Genomic DNA, 20,322 nt, shown 5'->3' on the forward strand with positions numbered 1-20,322 from the left:
ACAAACTGTGAGATCATGACCTGAGCTGGAGTTGGAAGCTCAACCAACTGAGCCACCCAGGTGCCCCTCAAACTCATATATTTTAAAGACATTATTCTGGCCAAACCAACTGAGTCTGCAGCCAGATTCTGCCCTGTGGTTGGGCCATAAATTGGGAGGGGATGAAGTGGAAGAATTGGAACCTGAGAGACTGAGGTTTGCTGTCAGCAAGGACATTCTGACTCAAGGTGTCATCATGCAGTGGTAACGGGAGTCTTTGTTTACCAGAAGACTTGAGCTGGTGCCTGGGCATTTGGAAGTTGAAGACCCAAATCAGTCTTGTCATTGGGGAAGTGTGAGGCCAAACAACATTGCCTAGTCAGGGTGGCCTTGAGCAGAGCAGAAGCCTCTCAACGGCAGCCTATGGGAGTCATATGTGCAATGGGCAGAGAGCTGGGGGGCCGGAGTGTAGGGTTGGGTAGAGAGACCAGTTTTCATCAGAGCATGTGAATTCATATCTTTCTGAGTACCACTGCTTTCCTTCACTGGCCTTCTTGAGAAGCACCATACAGGTACACAAGCTATATATGGGGCAGTTGGGTGGGGAGGACCTGAGGTATGCCTACCTAGACAGATGGGTGGGGGTCCTGGTTTGGCTCAGATGGTGGTCAGGGCCTTGTTTGTCCCTTTCCTTCTCCCCAGCTGCTCCTAACATATCCTCCCCCTTCTCTCTGCCTCTTCCTCTACCTTTCCACAACTCCCCTGCATCCATTAGGAGATAGAGTTGGGTTGGTTCATGCCTAAGATCTCTTACACCTCCTCCTCCTGGCCATATTCTAGAAGAAGACTGTATACTCAGTGTGTGATCCTTGGGAAGGTTCCTTCACTCACCTCGAGTTCAAAATGGAGCTCAGTAATACCTGCTTTGTCCTAATGATGAAATGGAATAAATAAGGAAGAAGCACATGCTTGGCTCCTTATAGGCACTTGGTGAAGATTGGCTTCATCGGTGCCTCCATTTATCCCTTTTTGTCCCTCTCCACTTTCCCATTTGCTTCTTTCCCCCTCTTTCTTTTCTCTTTCCATCCTTCCTCTCTTTATCCTCCCCCAGCCCATATTTACAATGACACATTGTCAATTCTGGGCCTAAGTCTGGGTCTGAATTTGGGCCTTTGAGGTAGATATGAGAGGGCCAGCTGGTAGAAGGGTTCCTGTGGCTTCCTGACCACCATGGGGATGGGGATGCCGGAGGGTTTAAGTGCAAGATTTTAGGAGCACTCTTGCTGATTCTCTTTCTTCTTCCTCATTCCTTTTTGTTCCCCCCCAGAAAAGGAAGCAAGGCCGAATCACATTTGATACCATGGACTTTGTTGCAGAGGAGGTATGTATAACTCTGACCTTGCTGGCTGGGAGTTTTCTTTCTGCATGATGGCCTGGAAGTAGCATTGGGCTGAGTATCAGGACAGCTGGGTTTAGTCCAGGTTCTGCCACGAAGCCAGTGTGTCATCCTGAGCTAGCCTCTTAGTTTCCTCATCTATAAACTAGGTGATCTCAGTGATCCCAAGATCCCAGTCCTGACTTTCCAAGGCTGTGAACCCCGCCCCACCCCTGAACCTGTTGTTGCCTTAGAAGCTGAGCAGAACCAGCAGGGAAGAGCTCCTGTACTTGGACCTGTGGACACACAGCCAAAGGCAAAGCAGAGGCTGTGAGAGCTCCAGGCAGAGGAGAAATAATCAGGGTGGTGGGAAAAGCCCAGGCTTATGTGTGAATTCTGACTCTTTCAAGTTTTCTTTTTTTAACAATTTTTTTTTAATGTTTATTTATTTTTGAGACAGGGAGAGACAGCATGAACGGGGGAGGGTCAGAGAGAGAGGGAGACACAGAATTTGAAACAGGCTCCAGGCTCTAAGCTGTCAGCACAGAGCCTGATGCGGGGCTTGAACTCATGGACCGCGAGATCATGACCTGAGCCGAAGTCGGCCACTTAACCGACTGAGCCACCCAGGCGCCCCTCTTTCAAGTTTTCTGAGAGACACTGGGTACACCTGTCTCCCACATGGGTATCAGATGGCCATTCTGGGGAGTGAACGACTCATATCTGGGTGAGGCTTTGGACATGTGACTTGTTCTCTGAATTTCAAGAATTGTTATCTTCCCAGTTTCTTCCCACCAAATCTTGGATATTAAATTAAAATTTTAAATTTAATTTAAATTTTAAAGGGGTCTACCTATTTATAGGAAGGATTTGAAGTTCTTACCAGTGAGACCTGACTTGACCCTGGCCTGGGGTAGCCATGTTGGTGTTTCTCTCAGGGATGGGAGGACAATAGTTTTGTAACTGGTATCAGGACCACCTGGGCCACTCTCTCCCCCTCTCCCTCCTTGGAGCCAGGGTACGGCTTCTGTTGCCTGTTTCTCCTGGGCATGATCTACTTTCTCATGCCCCATGATGTTAAGTCAACCAAATTCTGGGTTTGTTTGTTTTTTTCCAACTTTCCAGACTGGCCGGTGTCTGACACTGGACATTGATGGTTATCCAAGCTTTACTCTTGAGGCAGGAGAAACTCTGAGAGCCACAAAATTCCAAAGATGGAGGCAGTTCTGTGCAGGGCAGCAGAGAGAGAGAAGAGGGCACAAAGGAAAACATCCATTGTATAGGCAGGGCCTCTCAGCTTCCTCTAGGAGTTATCTAACTCTGGCTCTGATTACATAAACCTGCCCTTTGAGTGACTGACTGCTAATGGGCACTTGTTTTCTTTATGGAGTGATGAACTGGTTCTGAAATCAATTGCGATGATGGTTACATAACTCATAGAGCCTTAAAATCATAGACTTGCTTGTTATAGCAGTTGTGAGACATTGGAAACAATGGGTACATTTCAAAAACATAGTGAAAAAAAATTGGGGGAAAAAGCAAGTTGGAGAAACCATATCTGAAGTCTGACATTCATGTAAATAAAAAATAAAGCAACCATCTATACTGTAACCCTCTATACTGTGGCTGTATGTATATGCATGAGTATATATTAATACATAAAAAGGGCAAACCCTGGTGGTGGAGAGCAGATTTGAATTGGAGGTGGTACGGTAAAAGGAGATTGTAAGCATGTATATTGTTCTGATTTTTAATGGAAAACTAGTGTTATTTTCAAAATTTTTATTTATATATAAGAAAAAGGCCAGAAATGAGTATGCCAGATGTTAATGGCTAAATCTGGGTGGTAGGATTATGGGCAGTCCCTCTTTTTTTCCCTTAATCCTTCCTGTATGCTAGTGGAACACAATGAGGTGTAGCTGGCCTGAAGCAAGGGAGGCTATGAACCCCTAGAAGCAGGTAGGACCCAAGTCTCCCCAGCCCTGTTTGAATTATACTCCCTTTTCCCCAGACTTTTTTTCTTCTCTTCTCTTCTCTTCTCTTCTCTTCTCTTCTCTTTTCTTTTCTGTGCTTTTCTTTTTTTTTTTTTGAGGTCTAAGCTTAGATCTGTGTTTGGTTGTGGGGATACTAGGTGGTGTAACATCCCCACCGATCCTCAAGGAGCTAAGTAGAAATTAAGGTGAGGTAACTTACCTGGCAAGTTAAATAACAGAATAAGTTTTATAGGAATCCAGAGAAGGGAGTCTCTGAAGACTGGGTGTGGCAAGAGAGATTTCCTAAAAGAATTAGGGCCCCTCGTGGACCCAAAGAATCAGTTCTGTTCATAGAAAGCAGAGGGATCTGTGTTTTGTCATAGATCAACCCTGTAGAGGAATCTCAGTGGGTTATTGATAGCAAGAGAGGGTTAGGAAGGAAGAAGATTGGATTCAGACCTTAAAAATGGCCAACACTTCCATAGTCCTCACTGGGAGCTGGGCCTATTGTAAGCCCTTTACATGTATTAGCTCTGCTATTTATACAGTTAGGTTCTGCTGTTCTCAGATAGGGAAGGCTCAGAGAGAAGTGACTTGTCCCAGGACACACAGCTAGGAAGGAGCAGGCCAAGGTTCAAACCCAGGTACCTGGCACCATAGCCTGTGCATTATTAATCACTGAGAAACACTGCCCTTGTGTGTGAACACGCAAGGCTTCAGATCTATGGTCCAGAACTCATCATGTCCCACTTTCTTTTGGCTTCTGTGACAACTACATTTATGTAAGTCTTCTTACATTCATTCTTTCCATAAATTTTTATTTTTATTTTGTTGAGTGCCTACTACCTGTGAGGCATTATTCTAGAGTGGGGTAAATAAGATAGATGAAGCCACTATCGTGTTTATATTGGGGCTTGTATTCTAGAACACCTATATCCAATGGAACTTTCTGAGATAATGGAAGCATTCAGTTGTCTGTGTTGTCCTGTATAGTAGCTAGCAGACACATATAGCCCTTGTGGCTAGTGTGACTGAGGAACTTTTTTTTTTTTAAGTTTATTTTTTTTTAAGTTTATTTTTAGAGAGACAGAGACAATGTGAGTGGAGGCGGGGCAGAGAGAGACGGAGATAGAGAATCCCAAGCAGGCTCTGTGCTGCTAGTGCAGAGCTCGACATGGGGCTTGAACCCACTAAACCACAAGACCATGACCTGAGCTGAAACCAAGAGTTGGACAGTTAATAAACTGAGCCATTCAGGTGTCCCCTGAGGAACTTATTTTTTTAATCTAATTTAGTTTAAATTTAAATAGCCACACATGTGGCTAATGGCCACCATATTGGATAGTGCAGTTCTAGAGTGAGTGAGGCAGGGTGTGTGTGTGTGTGTGTGTGTGTGTGTGTGTGTGTGCGTGTGTGTGTGTAGGAAGGGGAAATGACAGATAATAAACACATTAACAAAAAGGAATAAGGTCATTTCACAAAGTATTAATTGCTTTGAAAGAAATGATTCAGAGACTACAGACTGCTGGGAAGGGGGCCTACTATTCTAGGTCAAATGATCCATTAGGGACTCCCTGAGGATGTGGTAACATAGGAGCTGAGAACTGAATAAAAAGGAGGAAGCAGCCATGTGAAAATCCAGGAGAAGGACATTCCAGACAGAGGAAACAACCCAAGCAAGGACCACAGGACAGAAGTGAGCTTGGCACCTGCAGGAGATGGGTAGAAAGCTAGAGACTGGAGAACACAGGAGAGAGGCAGGAGGTGAGTTTGTGAGGAGTAGGGAGGGTAGGGAGTCAGACCATGTGGGGCCCCTCGGCTAGGGTATGGAGTTAAGATTTTATGCTAAGTGCAATGGACAACCAGAAGGGGTGTTAACAATTCAAGTACCACTTTCCCAGCAGGTGGGAGTGGTGGGTGAATGGGTAGATCTGTCCGCCCTCTGGTCCATGAATCCTGGTTCACCAGCGTTAGTTTCTGTGGGTTCTCTTTATTCCTTAGTCTCCTATAGCATGCTAGGATATAGGCTGAGGCGAGGGAGGTCTCCCCTGACTGCAGTATGCATATGCTAGAGGCCTCTGGAGCCCAGGAGCCCCATATTGACTCGGAGTGGTCACTGAACGGCACAGGCAGTGTAGTTGGAGTTGCAGATACGGGCATGGGCATGTAGCAGATCTAGCTTATGATCCTGCCCGAGTGTCTTTATCTGTCAAATGGGAATAGTAATTGTGCCTCATTTCTTGGGCTGGGCAAAGGTGCAGTTAGATGGTGCATGTAAGATGCATACCCTGATGCTGGGCACACAAAGCACTCATTACGTGTCAGCCACTATTGTATCGGGGGTGGGAAAGCATAAAAAGCAGGAGTGTGGGGAGTTGCCCACTGGCCCTTGGGGCATTCTGCTAGGTCTTGTGTGTCACTCTGGCCCTCTCTTCCCAGGGTCACCTTCCTCCAAGGGCCATTCAGATCATGCAGAAGCTGCCTTCCTGGAGGACAGAGCCTGAGATCCAGGCCCTCTATAACCTCCTGCAGGTTCTGAACAGCTACCGCAACTACTCAGAGCCCCTGCAGCTGCTCCTGGCCAGAGTCATGCGCTTTGAACGGTTAGTGAGGGGCACACCCCTTGGCACCTGTGCCGGGCTGGGCAGGAAGAGCCTTCCTGACAAGGCCATGGCAGGTCTCTTAGCGTCTCCATGGCATTTCAGCCGTGTCTGTCAGTTCAGTGCTGTCTGCCAGTTCACCTTAGTGCTCCTTGGTATTCTTGTGGCACAGTTGATCTCCTTCATTTACTGAGAGTCTACGAGAATTAAGGAGCCACTGAATCTGGCAAGGGTTTGATAGGAACCTCAGAAAGGATCTGGCCCAATTCCCTTCTTTTTCAGATGAGGAAACAGGTTCATGTAGTAAGAATGACTCATGCTCTGTCACCCACGTATTAGGGAGTAGAGCTGAGACTCAAATCCAAGCCCTAAAAGCCACAATGGATCACAGGTGATTGTCCTATGTCCAGATAGGAACCTAAGGTAAGAGTGTGTGAACTTGGATAAGAAAAAAACTTGTATCTGTTTTCATTAATCCCTAACTAAAATGTATCATTTCCTTCAGTCATGGATGTATGTAATGAACCACCACAGTATTACCTATTCCCATGACTTTTTCTCCAAAAGAAATCACCAATATTACACATTCATGTTGCTGCAGGTTTCTCAAAAAATAATTTATATTCCTCACCTCTTTGAAATTACGGTAGTAATTAGATCTGCTGCTAGATCTGGTTATTCAGTGCCTTAACATGGCACTGAATATGTGGAATGGTTGCTATACCATTCCACAATTTGGATTTTAAAAGGTAATTTTTAATTGTAATTCTGCTGTATTTTATTTTATATATTTAAAACATTATTCTGTGAAGGCTTCACCAGATTGTCAAAGGATGCATGGCACAAAAAAGCACTATGTAAATATCTGGTACTAGAAAAGTCTAAGAGGTGTGTGTGTGGAAACATTGTCTTTCTCAGGCATTTCAATGGCTTAAGAGGGGAAGCACAGCAGAATATTTGAGGTAAGGCCTGTCTTAAAAATCTAGGATGTGAAGACACTTGAGGTCTTTGCCCTGGTATCTTCCTTTGTGGAGGTCACAGGTCACATAATCACATGTGACTATGACCCACGCAGGATTTGTTTCACAGGTAATAAGCCCAGGAGAGGAGGGGACGCTCCAGCTGGCTTGGCCAAAGCAGATTCAGAGAAGAGGTGTCATTTGAGTAGGTATATTTGACAAGTAGAGGTGTAAGACAAGAACGTTCAGGCAGAAGGAACCATCTGCTTTGTTCTAGCTCAGTGAAGAAGAGCAAGTCACCACTGTCTTAAAGTAAGATTCCATAGCAGGCAGAACATGTCATGCAAAGAAAAAGAATCATGGAGGTGGAGGTAGAAGCTCTGTAATTTAATGCTGCAGCTGCCACTCTGAAGTGCGACCTCAGGCAAGCTGCTTAACCTTTCCGAGCCTCAGTATCCTCATCAGTGCAATGATCAGTGCAATGTTAAAGTTGTCTTTGGCTACTTGATATTTTCTTTTCTTTTCTTATTTTTTTTTATTCTCAAGTTAGTTAACATACAGTGTAGTCTTAGCTTCAGGAGTAGAACCCAGTGATTCATCTCTTACATATGACACCCAGTGCTCATCCTGAAAGTGCCCTCCTTAATGCCCGTCAACCATTTAACCCCCCCATCAACCCTCATTTTGTTCTCTGTATTTGTCTCTTACGGTTTGCCTCCCTCTCTGTTTTTATCTTATTTTTCCTTCCCTTCCCCTATGTTCATCTGTTAAGTTTCTCAAATTCCACATATGAGTGAAATCAATTGGCAAAGAAGATGTCAAACTTTCACTCTTTGCAGATGACGTGACACCCCACATGGAAACCCGAAAGACTCCATCAAAAAACTGCTAGAGCTGATACATGAATTCATAGGAGATAAAATCAATGCACAGAAACTGGCTGCATTTCTACATACCAATAATTGAAGCAACAGAGAGAGATATCAAGGAATCAATCCCATTTACAATTGCACCAAAAACTATAAAATACCTAGGAGTAAACCTAACCAACAAGGTAAAAGACCTATACACTGAAAACTATAGAAAGCTTAGGAAATAAATTGAAGAAGACACAAAGAAATGGAAAAATATTCCATGCTCATAGATTGGAGGAAGAAATATCGTTAAAATGTCAATACTATCCAAAGCAATCGACACATTCAGTGCAATCCATTTCAAAATAACACCAGCATTCTTCACAGAGCTAGAACAAACAATCCTAAAATTTGTATGGAAACATGAAAGATCCCAAATAGCCAAAGTGATGTTGAAAAAGAAAAACAAAACTTGGGCATCACAGTCCCGGACTTTAGCCTATATTACAAAACTGTAATCATCAAGACAGTATGGTATTGGCACAAAAACAGACACACAGATCAATGGAACAGAATAGAGAACCCAGAAACGGACCCACAAATATATATGGCCAACTAATCTTCAACAAAGCAGGAAAGAGTATCCAATGGAAAAAACACAGTCTCTTTAGCAAATGGTGCTGGGAGAACTGGAACATGAGAAGAATGAAACTGGACCACTTTCTTATACCATACACAAAAATAAATTCAAAATGGATGAAAGACATAGATATAAGACAGGAAACCATCAAAATCCTACAGGAGAAAACAGGCAGCAACCTCTTTGACCTCGGCCACAGCAACTTCTTACTTGATATGTCTCTGGAGGCAAGGGAAATAAAAAATGAACTATTGGGACCTCATCAAGATGAAAAGCTGCTGCACAGCAGAGGAAACAATCAACAAAACTAAAAGGCAACCAACAGAACGGGAGAAGATATTTTCAAATGGCATGTTAGATAAAGGGTTAGTATCCAAAATCTATAAGAACTTACCAAACTCAACACCCAGAAAACAAATAATCCAGTAAAGAAATGGGGAGAAGACATGAATAGACACTTTTCCAGAGAAGACATCCAGATGGCCAACTGATACATGAAATGATGCTCAACATCACTCATCATCAGGGAAATATGAATCAAAACCAATGAGATACCACCTCACACCTGTCAGAATGGCTAAAATTAACAACTCAGGAAACAACAGATGTTGGCAAGGATGTGAAGGGGGAACCCCACTGCATTGTTGGTGGGAATGCAAACACTTGCAGCCACTCTGGAAAACAGTGTGGAGGTTCCTCAAAAAATCAAAAATAGAACTACCTTATGACCCAGCAATTGCACTACTGGGAATTTATTCAAAGGATACAAAAATGCTGATTCGAAGGGGCACATGCACCCCAATGATTATTTTCAGGACTGGAAATTAGCAGATCAGACAGAATTCTTTCAGTTGCAAGTCACAGAAAACCCAGCCCTAGGGAATGCATCAGTGACTCATGTATCTGAAAAGTGCTGGGATAGCTCTCTAGCTTCCGACTCAGCTGAATCCAGGGGCCTAGTGTCACCAGGACCCAGTGTCTGTCTATCTCTCTCCACCTCACATGGCATTCTCATAAACCACTTTCTCAGCTAGACTCTCCTTTACAGCAGCAAGATGGCTGCTATTACCATGGCTCCAAATTTTCCTCTTTCCAGTCTCAGTCCTTTGGGAAAGAGAATATTTCTTCCTGGTCTTTCAAGTCACAGCCTTGGGGTTTGTTCATTCATTCTTTCTTTTTTTTAAGTTTATTTATTTTGAGGGAGGGAGGGAAGGAATGAGAGAGAGAGAGAGAGAGAGAGAGACAGAAAAAGGATGAGTGGGGAGGGGCAGAGAGAAGGAGAGAGAAAATCTCAAACAGGTTCTGCACTATCGCAGAGCCTGATGTAGGGCTTGAACTCGTGAACCATGAGATCATGACCCGAGCCAAGATCAAGAGTTGGACGCTTAACCGACTGAGCCACCCAGATGCCCTGATTTGTTCTTTCTGAACCAGATTGGCTACATTTGAATCATCCATGGGTCAGACACTCTGACTGTCCAAGAGTCAAGAAGAAGTTTCCCCCAAAATAAAATCAGGGTACAGTTGGGGGAAAAGGTGACCTGATGCTTGGCTGCAAAAGCAATAGATGTCTGCTTCTGGAGACTTGGGTTCTAGCGCTGACTCAAGTGTGACTCACTGTGTGCCTTCAGCAAGCCTGGGGTTCCTTGGGCCCCACTTCCCTCATCCGCATAATGTAGGTTGAGCTAGACAGTTTCTGAGGGTTTTTCTGCTCCGGCTCCAGGAGTCTGTTCTTGGAAGAACACTGGCCATGCTCTCTCATCCACAAAGTCATTTCCTAGCTGAATGTGCCTGCCTTCTCCCATCTAGTCTTTGTTGTCTGGGCCACCTCCTCTTTAATGTTCCCCATTACCTTCTGGGTAAAATCCAAAGTTAGCCTAATTTTTGTACTCTCTGATGATTGGACCCAGCCAAATTTCTCTCCCACTATTCCCCTGACCTCCCTGTTTTCCACTGTCCTTTCTAATGGAGCTTACTGTTATTCCTTTGAACACGCCTTGCTTCCAGCCACCTCTGTGCCTTTGGACATGGTCATCCCTCTGCCTGGAACACTCTCTCATCTCTCTGTCTACCTGGAAGACTCTAGACACTGTTCTGGAGCCTGCCATGGCTTTCCTAAGCTGGGTTAAATGCCCTTTCTCCATGCTTCTGAATTAGTCTGTGCTTACCTCTCTTAAAGCATTTTTAAACTTTAGTCCCTGTGTGTGACCATAATTTTCAGAACAAAATCTGTCCTTTTTCGCTGTGTCTGATAGACACAGTTGGTATTTATTTAATTTATTGAATGAATGAAGGAAATGAATGAATCTTGAAAGAAGTGAAATTTGAACTTACATTTGAAATACAGAAAATTTCCTCCTCTAAGCTTAGGAGCAAACTCCCAGTTTGCTCTGGACCTGGGCACCTCTACCCTAATGGTTTCCAATTGTGTAGTGAGCTCTTAGGGGTTATAACAAGACCCATCTGTCTATCCTTTTCTAGGTATGTTCAGCTGTATTTTACAGACGAGAAACTGAGGCTCAGAGAGAGAATATGAGTGCCCAGTGTCACACAGCTAGTGGCAGAATCAGGACTTGGATCCAGGTCTGACTTGAAAGCCATTGCTCTTCAGCATTTAGCTACTCACTCATTACTTTCAGTATTTGCTCATTTATTCATTCAACTGCTGTTCACTGAGCATTTACTGTATGTCTAAGCAGTCTGACAAAGGCTCTGCTCTCAGGAAGCTGCGGTCTGATGGAGGCAGGCGACTAGGTGAGCATTAGTGAAGAGGTCAAGGTTGATGGGGCTGGGCCTGGGCTGCTATGAGGTCCCTTCTAGTCCAGTCTGTGCCTTCATGCTCCAAAGCAAAGAGCACAAGCAGGCCAGAGCTCCTCCCAGGGGGCCAGGCTCCCTGCTGCTACTAGATCTACTGGCTTTGGGCTTTTCTCAGGTTTGGTCGCAGACGTGTGATGGTCAAGAAGGGGCAGAGGGGCAACAGCTTTTATTTCATCTACATGGGCACAGTCGCAGTGACTGAGGATGAGGATGGCAGCAGTGCCTTCCTGGACCCCCACCCAACATTGTTGCACAAGGGCGACTGTTTTGGGGTGAGTACAGGGAAAGGTCTGTTTTCCTGGGGCAGGGTTGGGGGCTTGACGGGACTCTTGGTAGAACAGCCAGGCCCAGTCCTGCCCTCTCCTCTGTGTGAGTCATGCCCTGTTGTGGGTCCCAGTGCCCTTAACCTGTCACCAGCCCATTGACTAGACCAGGTGATGTCCAAGCCTGGCTCCTTCGCCTGTGATGTTTAAAAAGAAATATGTTTCCTGTATAACAACACAGGGATGCAGTGACCCCTTAGTCAGGCTCCTCCAGCTTCCTCTCTCTGGTCTGGTCAAGCCTGTTGCCTCTTTTTCCATAGGCAGCATATTAAGAGGGAGGGGATGGGCCTCTAGAGGTGGGAAGTGAGCACCTAGAGGTGGGAAGTGAGGTGGGAAGGGCCAGCCAGGAATCTGCAGTCTGGGGAATAGAGATTTCTGGGGGCTGATGGAAGCAGGAAAGCGGTGGGCAAGGCTGTGAGTAGAAAGCCAGAGGTAGCCTCTCAGTTGCCTTTGCCTGTGTTCACCCAACAGGAATTGGGCCTTATGAGTCCTTCAGTAAGGAGGGCCACCGTGGTCTGTATGGAAGAAACAGAGTTCCTGGTTGTCGACAGAGAAGATTTCTTTGCTAATAAGCTGGATCAGGAATTCCAAAAGGATGCTCAGCATCGGTTTGAATTTTTTAGGTACTCCCATCATCAGCCAACATCTTCCCCCTGGGTGTTTATTAGGTGCCTGACTTTGCCCTAGGCCCAGTGGGAAATAGTGGGTGCTTTTCTTTGTGTCTGGAATGCTCTTGAGACAGGAGACACCTCCCACCCAACTTCTCCATCTAGCAAACTGCTACTATACCTTCAGGTCTCAGCTCAAACATCCCTTCCTTGTGGGATGGTACTAATAGAATAGGTAACGTACGGAGCACTTGCTCGGCCAGGCAGGGTGCTAAGCCCTTTGTATCAAGGCTTTTTACCTGTGACATTGTTTCTCTTGTTCTCTCTGGTTTATAGCTAAGAAAAGCAAGGCTTGGGATGTTCAATTCGCAAGTCCCTGGGCTTCACTGCCCCACCTCACTAACCAACCCCATCTACACTCACCCAAGAATAGAGAGAGTGCCCCACAGTGCTTCTATCACACCCTGTGTTTCTTTAAAGCCCCAGCCAAACTGTAATTCTTTTTTTTTTTTTTTTTTTTTAGAGAGAGAGAGAGAGCGCGTGCAAGCGAGCACACTTGGGGGGAGGGGCAGAGAGAAGGAGAGAGAGAATCTCAAACAGGTTCTGCACTATCGCAGATCCTGATGCAGGGCTTGAACTCATGAACCATGAGATCATGACCCGAGCCAAGATCAAGAGTTGGACACTTAACTGACTGAGTTACCCAGGGGCCCTGATTTGTTCTTTCTGAACCAGATTGTCTTCATTTGACTCATCCGTGGGTCAGTGACATTCTGATTGTCTGAGAGTCAAGAAGAAGTTTCCCCCAAAATAAAATCAGGGTACAGTTGGGGGAAAGGGTGACCTGATGCTTGGCTGCAAAAGCAATAGATGTCTGCTTCTGGAGACTTGGGTTCTAGCGCTGACTCAAGTGTGACTCACTGTGTGCTTTCAGCAAGCCTGAGGTTCCTTGGGGTTCCTTCATGCTTAGCGCAGAGCCCAACATGGAGCGCAATCTCACAACCGATAGTGAGACCATGACCTGAGCCCAAATCAAGAGTCAGACGCTTAACCGACTGAGTAACCCAGGAGCCCTCAAACTGTATTTCTTTATAATTTTTAAAAAATGTTTATTATTTTTGAGAGAGAGAGAGAGAAGAGCACAAATGGGGGAAGGGCAGAGAGAGAGGGAGACACAGAATCCAAAGTAGGCTCCAGGCTTTGAGCTGTCCACATGGAGCCCGATGTGAGGCTCAAACTCATGAACCATGCGATCATGACCTGAGCTGAAGTTAGACGCCTAACCGACTGAGCCACCCAGGCACCCTCAAACTGTACTTCTTGATCATATAGTACCACCTTTACAGTTTATATACCCCTCAGGAAGCACTATGGCAGTGAGGGCAGATTGGCACCTTTACCATGGTAACCCTCGTGTTGTCATTGCGCCAAGCACAGGCAGGTGCTCACTTAATCATTTCTAGTTACTTGTCTTTAGGAGAAGACTGAAAATCAAATGAAGTATCTGCACTGGCCCTGAAAATACAGTCTGTAGGGTTGTGCGCCTCTAGAGCAGTGTGGTGAGCAGAGGGCTGCCCTGTGGGGTGGAGTGGAGTGGGAGAGCAGGGGCTGTAAGAGGGGCTGGGGCCTGCGAAGGGAGGACTTGGTCCTGCAGAGAGGAACATTTCCTGTCTTCACACAGTTGAAGAATAGGGCTGAGTGGCAATCTCAGCTCTTGGGCTTATTAACCATGTAACCCAAGATGGGTCACTTCCCTTCTCTGAGTTTAGTCTCCTGCTCTGCAAAGTGAGGATAATGATTCATCTCTGCCACATCATCGTAAGGATTGAATGAGATGATTATGGAAAGTGTGTGGCCCCATAGGTGTTCCCTCTGTGGTGACCCTGCTTTCCTTCCTGTGTCTCCAGACCCTTCCTCTTTGGACATGGCACCGTCCCTGTTCCCCCTTGGTGTTGTGGATGGAACTCAGTGCCCTTGATGAGGCCTGAGTCATCCGAGTTCTGGCCTCATAATTTGTTGGAGCTGAGAAAATATGAGATGATTGTTAGCAGCCCCTGTGGTGCTGTGTGTGAGGGAAGGCAAGCCCCTGACTGGTGGTGTAGGAGCTCAGGGGAAGGCGGGGCACTGTGGAGTGGGCCTTCAGTCATAGAAAAAAAAAAAAAAAGAGGGGAGTCCAGAAGTTTCCCATTCACTGGCCACAGCCTGGAATATTTGAAGCTAATAGGCTGGAGGAAGCTGGAGTGAGCTGCCCAAACCAAAGGTAAGGTCAGGACTGCTGGGCTGGGGGCAGAATAGTAGGTGAGCTGGAGTGAGGAACTCTCAGTTGCTTGGAATGAGACTAGCCTAGTGAGTACAAGGTTAGGCGATGGAGCCAGGAAGAAGCCCCTGGAGGGAAGAGTGGAAGGAAGAGAAGCAGAGCAGAGGAGAGAACCCCAGGGCGCTGCCACAGGCCAGGGGAGGCAACAGGAGGGCAAGTAAAATCCTCCACCTCAGGCACTTGCAAGAGCAAGACAATGTGTTCCCTTTCTGGAAACTGCTGAGAGCAGGGCACATTCTGTGATGAGGGCCAATGAATTCTAACGGGATTTTCCCCTCAGGAAGATGGATCTGTTTGAGTCGTGGTCTGATGAAAAGCTCTGGAAGCTCGTAACCCTGGGGAAGGTGGAGAAGTTCTCGTATGGCCAGCTGGTCTTAAAAGACTTCATAGAATCACCCTCCATCATGTTTGTCTGCAAGGTGAGAGGTCTAGGATGGGGGAGGGTGGAAGCTGGGAAGGCATGCCTAGTATAATGTCCTGTGGCCACACAGGCAGGGTCTGACCCCTGTTCTGCAACACCTCCTTCTCTGAGCTTCTATGTGTTAGCTGCAAAAGGCATACCACACTGTTTGGGCTCCCTCCTTCCGAGGGTTGCTGTGAACTTTGGGACACACAGCTGTTATATTAGAAAGAGGGCCACAGGGGTACCTGCTCCTTAAGTTCATATACATGCTTATTTATATACAGATACATACTTAAATTATGCATTTTGGCCCTTGAATCTTAGTGACGCCAGGCGAGTTTTAAAAATTATAATTTTTACTGATTTGAAGGGGCACATGTACCCCAATGTTTATAGCAGTGCTATCAACAATAGCTAAATTATGGAAAGAGCCCAGCTGTCCATCCACTGATGAAGGGATAAAGAAGATGTGGTATATATACGCAATGGAATACTACTCAGCAATGAAAAAGAATGAAATCTTGCCATTTGCAACAATGTGAATGAAATTGGAGGGTATTTTGCTAAGCGAAATTAGTCAGTCAGAGAAAGACAAATATACGATTTCACTGATGTGGATTTTGAGAAACTTAACAGATGAACATAGGGGAAGGGAAGGAAAAATAAGATAAAAACAGAGAGGGAGGTAAACCATAAGAGACTCTTAAATACAGACAACAAACTGAGGATTGCTGGGGGTAAGGGGGTGGGTTAAATGGGTGACAGGCATTAAGCAGGGCACTCTTTGGGATGACCACTAGGTGTCATATGTAAGAGATGAATTACTGGGTTCTACTCCTGAAGCCAAGACTACACTGTATGTTGACTAACTTGAGAATAAAAAAATAAATACATAAAATCATAATTTTTAAATTATAGAAGTGATATGACCACAGCATAAAACAGAGTTCTGGAAAGAGGGAAGAAATCACGCATGAGCTCATCACCTCAGAGTAGATTTTCAGAAGCAGAATTGCATGGTATCATCATTTTTATGAATCTTGGAACAAGTTACTCTCCAAAAAGATCCACTTTATCTAACTTCCAGCTGTGCACACCTTTGCCAGTGCCACACACCTCTGCCAAACTTGCCAGGCATTCTTTCAAAAGTCTTTTTTTTTTTTTTTTTTTAAAGTGTGCCCAGCGTGGAGCCCAGTGTGGAACTTGAACTCACGACTCTGAGATCAAGACCTGGGCCTAGATCAAGAGTTGGACACTTAAATGACTGAGCCACCCAGGTGCCCCTCAACATTTTTCTTTTACATTTTTTTTAACGTTTTATTTATTTTTGAGAGAGACAGAGACAGAGTGCGAGCGGAGGAGGGGTAGAGAGAGAGGGAGTCACAGAATCTGAAGCAGGTTCCAGGCTCCAAGCTGTCGGCACAGAGCCCGATGCAGGGCTCGAACTCACGAACCGAACCATGAGATCATGACCTGAGCCAAAGTTGGACGCTTAACCGACAGAGCCACCTACGCGCCCCATCAATTTTGTAATGCCACCTTATTGAGGATTTAATTTACATTTTTCCTGATTCCTAGTGAGATTACTCATGTTTGTTTACTGTCTGAATTTTGTCTTTTGTGAATTGCTTTTTGTCTTGTGCCAACTTCTGTGTTGGTTGATAATAAAAAGAAAATCTAACATTTATTGAGTGCATACTATGTCCCAGGTTGTGTGCTTCGAATGCTTTATTTCATTTTGGCCTCACAGCAGCCCAATGGAGGTTGGTAGTGTTGCTATTCCCATCATACAGAGGTGGAAACTGAGGCATAGGAAGGTGAAGTGGCTCCTCCAAGATCACATAGTCGATGAGGGGCAGAAGCCAGGTTCAATACAGATCTGTCTGACTATCCAAAGCTCTTCTCAGGAGCTGGGATTTGCAATTTGAGTCGATCTTTCTGTCAGTTGTTGACTCTGCTCAACCCCTCAGTAGTTTTCATGATCACCATGAGAACTACCATTTTTTTGAGGCCCTTTGCTCCTGTGCCACGGGTTCTACTAGTATTGTTAATTTTTGTTTGTTTGTTTATTTTGGAACAGGTAATACATGCATATGGTTTGAAATTCAAAAGGTTTAAAAGAGTAATGTTTCCCTCTCACCTCTTTCCCCCTGCTACCTAGTATTCCTCCCCAGAGACAGTCATTGTCACTGCTTTCTCATGTGTCTGTCCTGCATCTATTCTTTGTGTATAGAGGCAAATGCATGTGTATATTTTTTCCTTGTTTTCATAAATGATGTCGAATTATGCAGGCTGTTCTTCACCTTGCTGTTTCAAGAGTGTTTCTGTAGATTGTTCCATATCAGTACATAAAGAACCCACTTGTTCTTTTTTACCACTTGTGCAGGGTTTCACTGTATGCTTGTACTTGAATTTATCTAACCAGTTCCTTATTGATGGATATTTAGGTTGCCCCAATCTTTTGCTATTTCAAACAGTGTTTTGATGAATAACTGTGTACATAGTACCATTTCACTATAGCTCTATCAGGAAGATATTTATTATAATAATAATTATTATTATTTTTGGGAGAGAGAGTCCACAAGTAGGGGAGAGGGGCAGAGAGAGAGAGAGGGAGGATGTTAAGCGGGTCCATGCTCAGTGTGGAGCCCAATGCAGGGGTTGATTCCACGACCCTGGGATCATGGCCTGAGCCAAAATCAAGAGTTGGATGCTCAACTGACTGAGCCACCCAGGCGCTCCTGAGGAAGATATTATTATTCCAAGTTTACAAATGAGGAAGTTGAGGTTAAGATACCTTAAGAAAGGCCATCCAAACTTTTAGTATCTCCCATATATCTGTTGCTCATATTAAGCTAGCAGACATTTGTTGAGTTTGTGCAAAGGTTGATTCATGCTCTGGAGGGATATGAAGATGGAAAAGACTGTTTCTCCCTGTTTATATGTCTCTTCCATTAGGTTCTGAGCAGAGACAAAATTGTCTATGCCAACTACCAAGTGATTAGCACAAACTTTTTGAGTTCTAGGGACTCAAGAGGGGGAATCTCTCTTAAGGCTGGAGGTTGTAAGGAAGGCTTCCTGAAGGAGGTGAGGCAGGAGTTGAGCCTTGAAGTATTGGGCAGTTAAACAAAAGAAGGGGGCAAGATTGGTTGTGTGCTGGAGCTGGCTCTTACTGGGCTGTGAGAGCTGATTAAGTTTTCAGGAATTTTCCAAGATAATAAATACAATAGTTATTAAAAATGAAATTACATAGGGGTGCCTGGGTGGTTTAGTCAGTTAAGCATCTGACTCTTAGTTTTGGCTGAGGTCATGATCTTATGGTTTGTGAGAGTGAGCCCCACGGTGGGCTCTGCACAGACAGTGTGGAGCCTACCTGGGATTCTCTCCTTCCCTATCTCTACCCTCCTCTGCTCACACACACACTCTCTCTCTCAGAATAAATAAATAAACTTTAAAAAATTAAAATAAACTATTCATCATAGATTCATCAGAGAAGTTACATTGTTGATGAACAAGCAACATTCTGGTATGTGTAGCACTAAAACTAAAGAAGGTTTCCATTTAATGAACATAATTTATACAAAGGTGAGAAGTAGTTTGCCAGTAGATTACAAACTATTCTTAATAATATTAAATATATCGGGGGGCTGGTTCAGTTGGTTAAGCATCTGACTTCTGCTCAGGTCATGATCTTGTGGTTTGTGCGTTCCAGCCCTGCATCAGACTCTGTGCTGACAGCTCAGAGCCTGGAGCCTGCTTCGGATTCTGTGTCTCCCTCTCTCTCTGTGCCCCTCCCCAACTTGCACTCTGTCTCTCTCTGTCTCTTAAAAATAGACACTAAAAAAGACTTTTTAAAAATGTATTGGGAGAAGTGTGGATTGGATGCAACTTAACTTGTCAAATCACAGTTGACTTGTGACTATAGATTGACCCTGGTTACAAGAATTCAGCCAGAGCCCACAACAGTCTTCTGTGAGAATCCATTAGCTATATGCAACCTCTTTAAAAAATTTTTATTTTAAGCAGGCTCCACACCCAATGTGGGGCTCGAACTCAGGACCCTGAGATCTAGAGCCGCATGCTCTACCAACTGAGCCAGTCAGGCACCCTTATATATAGGAACTTTCAATAAGAGTACAGTATATTTTATTATTTCTAAATTGTGTGTAACACACCCTTTATAAGAGTAAGATTTATAGACATGCATACATTTTTCCAGAGAGCCGATTATTAAACTTATCACTAGGGGTGTGTTTGTGTTGTTAATTTTGGGTTCAGTCCCAGAGTAGGGAGTCAAGACTAGCTTAACATAAGCAGAAGGGGAGTTATTGCAGGATGTTGAATGGCTAACAGATTTACTGGTGAGGGGGAGGCCTGAAGGAACAGAACTTCAACTGAACATGACCCCCACGTGACCCCAAGTCAGAGTCCAGAACTGGACAGTCACAGGTGCTGCTGCTCCTGCCACATTCAGGAAGCCACGTCCGTAGCCACTGCCTCCACAAACACAGTAGATATCCTGCAGTCCAAAACCAAGCCTTGCCCAAGTGCATCTGGGCAGTGGAACCCAAATAACTTCTTAGGTGCGAGGGGGCTTCGGAGATGTTTGGGAGTGTTTGGCTTGCAGCCTCTACACTATAAGGGATTGGATGCACAGGATCTGACCCAAAGGATGGTCATGTGAGGAGAGCAGGGAGAACCTAGAAGAGAGAATGGTAGTGCCAAACCCTGAAGGCCAGCCTGAATATTTTGCAATTCCTCCTCCTCCCTGACATCTGCAAGACTTGCTCTAATCAAATGATTACATCTTGACCGACAGAAAGTTCTTAGTCTGTGTTAGCCTCCATTTCTTTGTCCATAAGACAGAATGAACTACTTACCTCATAAAGTCTGTTATAAGGATGAGAGTTAGTCTAGCCCAGATTTACTCGGTTCACATTCATCCTTGAGTTCAGTGGTTCTAAGTATTGTCACTGAATCAGCAGCATCTGTATCACCTGGGAAGTTACTAACAATGCAGATTCTCAGGACTACCCAAGAGCTGTTCAATCCAAAACTCAGAGGTGGTGGCTCAGTAATCTGTCTTGACAAGCCTTCCAGGTGATTCTGATGCACATTAAACGTGGAGAACTCTGACTTAAGGAAAGAGTTTTTCCAGATTTGAGTAAGCATGAAGAACACTTAGGGGGCTTCCTAAAAAGGCAAATTTCTGCCAGACCCCAGAGATTCTTATTCATTAACCTGGCCATCTGCATTTGAATAAGCGTAGAGGGTGAATCTAATGCAGGCGCTCTTGAACTTCATTCTGAGAAAAATAATGCAGATGTTACAAAGTGACAGCAAGGAGGGAGCATCTTGGCTGGTAGGTGAGTTTGATCTGTCCTTTACAGTGTTTTATTGAAAGTTGATTTAATCGTTATTGTGACGATTGTAAATAAAATTTCGGATTTCTGGCTTCTTTTGAATATTCAGAA

General features: G+C 44.8%; 1 protein-coding gene across 1 annotated transcript in view; it reads left to right on the plus strand.

The window, feature by feature from the left end:
• CNBD2 (cyclic nucleotide binding domain containing 2) overlaps positions 1–20,322 on the plus strand; it is a 50,781-nt gene that overhangs the window by 5,621 nt on the left and 24,838 nt on the right. The window contains exons 3-7 of the mRNA XM_060616798.3: positions 1,307–1,360; positions 5,767–5,930; positions 11,313–11,469; positions 11,992–12,143; positions 14,726–14,864. Of these exons, the coding sequence (XP_060472781.3) occupies positions 1,307–1,360; positions 5,767–5,930; positions 11,313–11,469; positions 11,992–12,143; positions 14,726–14,864 (666 nt within the window). The remainder of the gene's footprint in view (positions 1–1,306; positions 1,361–5,766; positions 5,931–11,312; positions 11,470–11,991; positions 12,144–14,725; positions 14,865–20,322) is intronic.

The sequence above is a fragment of the Panthera onca genome, chromosome A3, assembly GCF_046562875.1.
Source record: "Panthera onca isolate mPanOnc1 chromosome A3, mPanOnc1 haplotype 2, whole genome shotgun sequence".
In the NCBI taxonomy this organism is placed as follows: Eukaryota; Metazoa; Chordata; class Mammalia; order Carnivora; family Felidae; genus Panthera; species Panthera onca.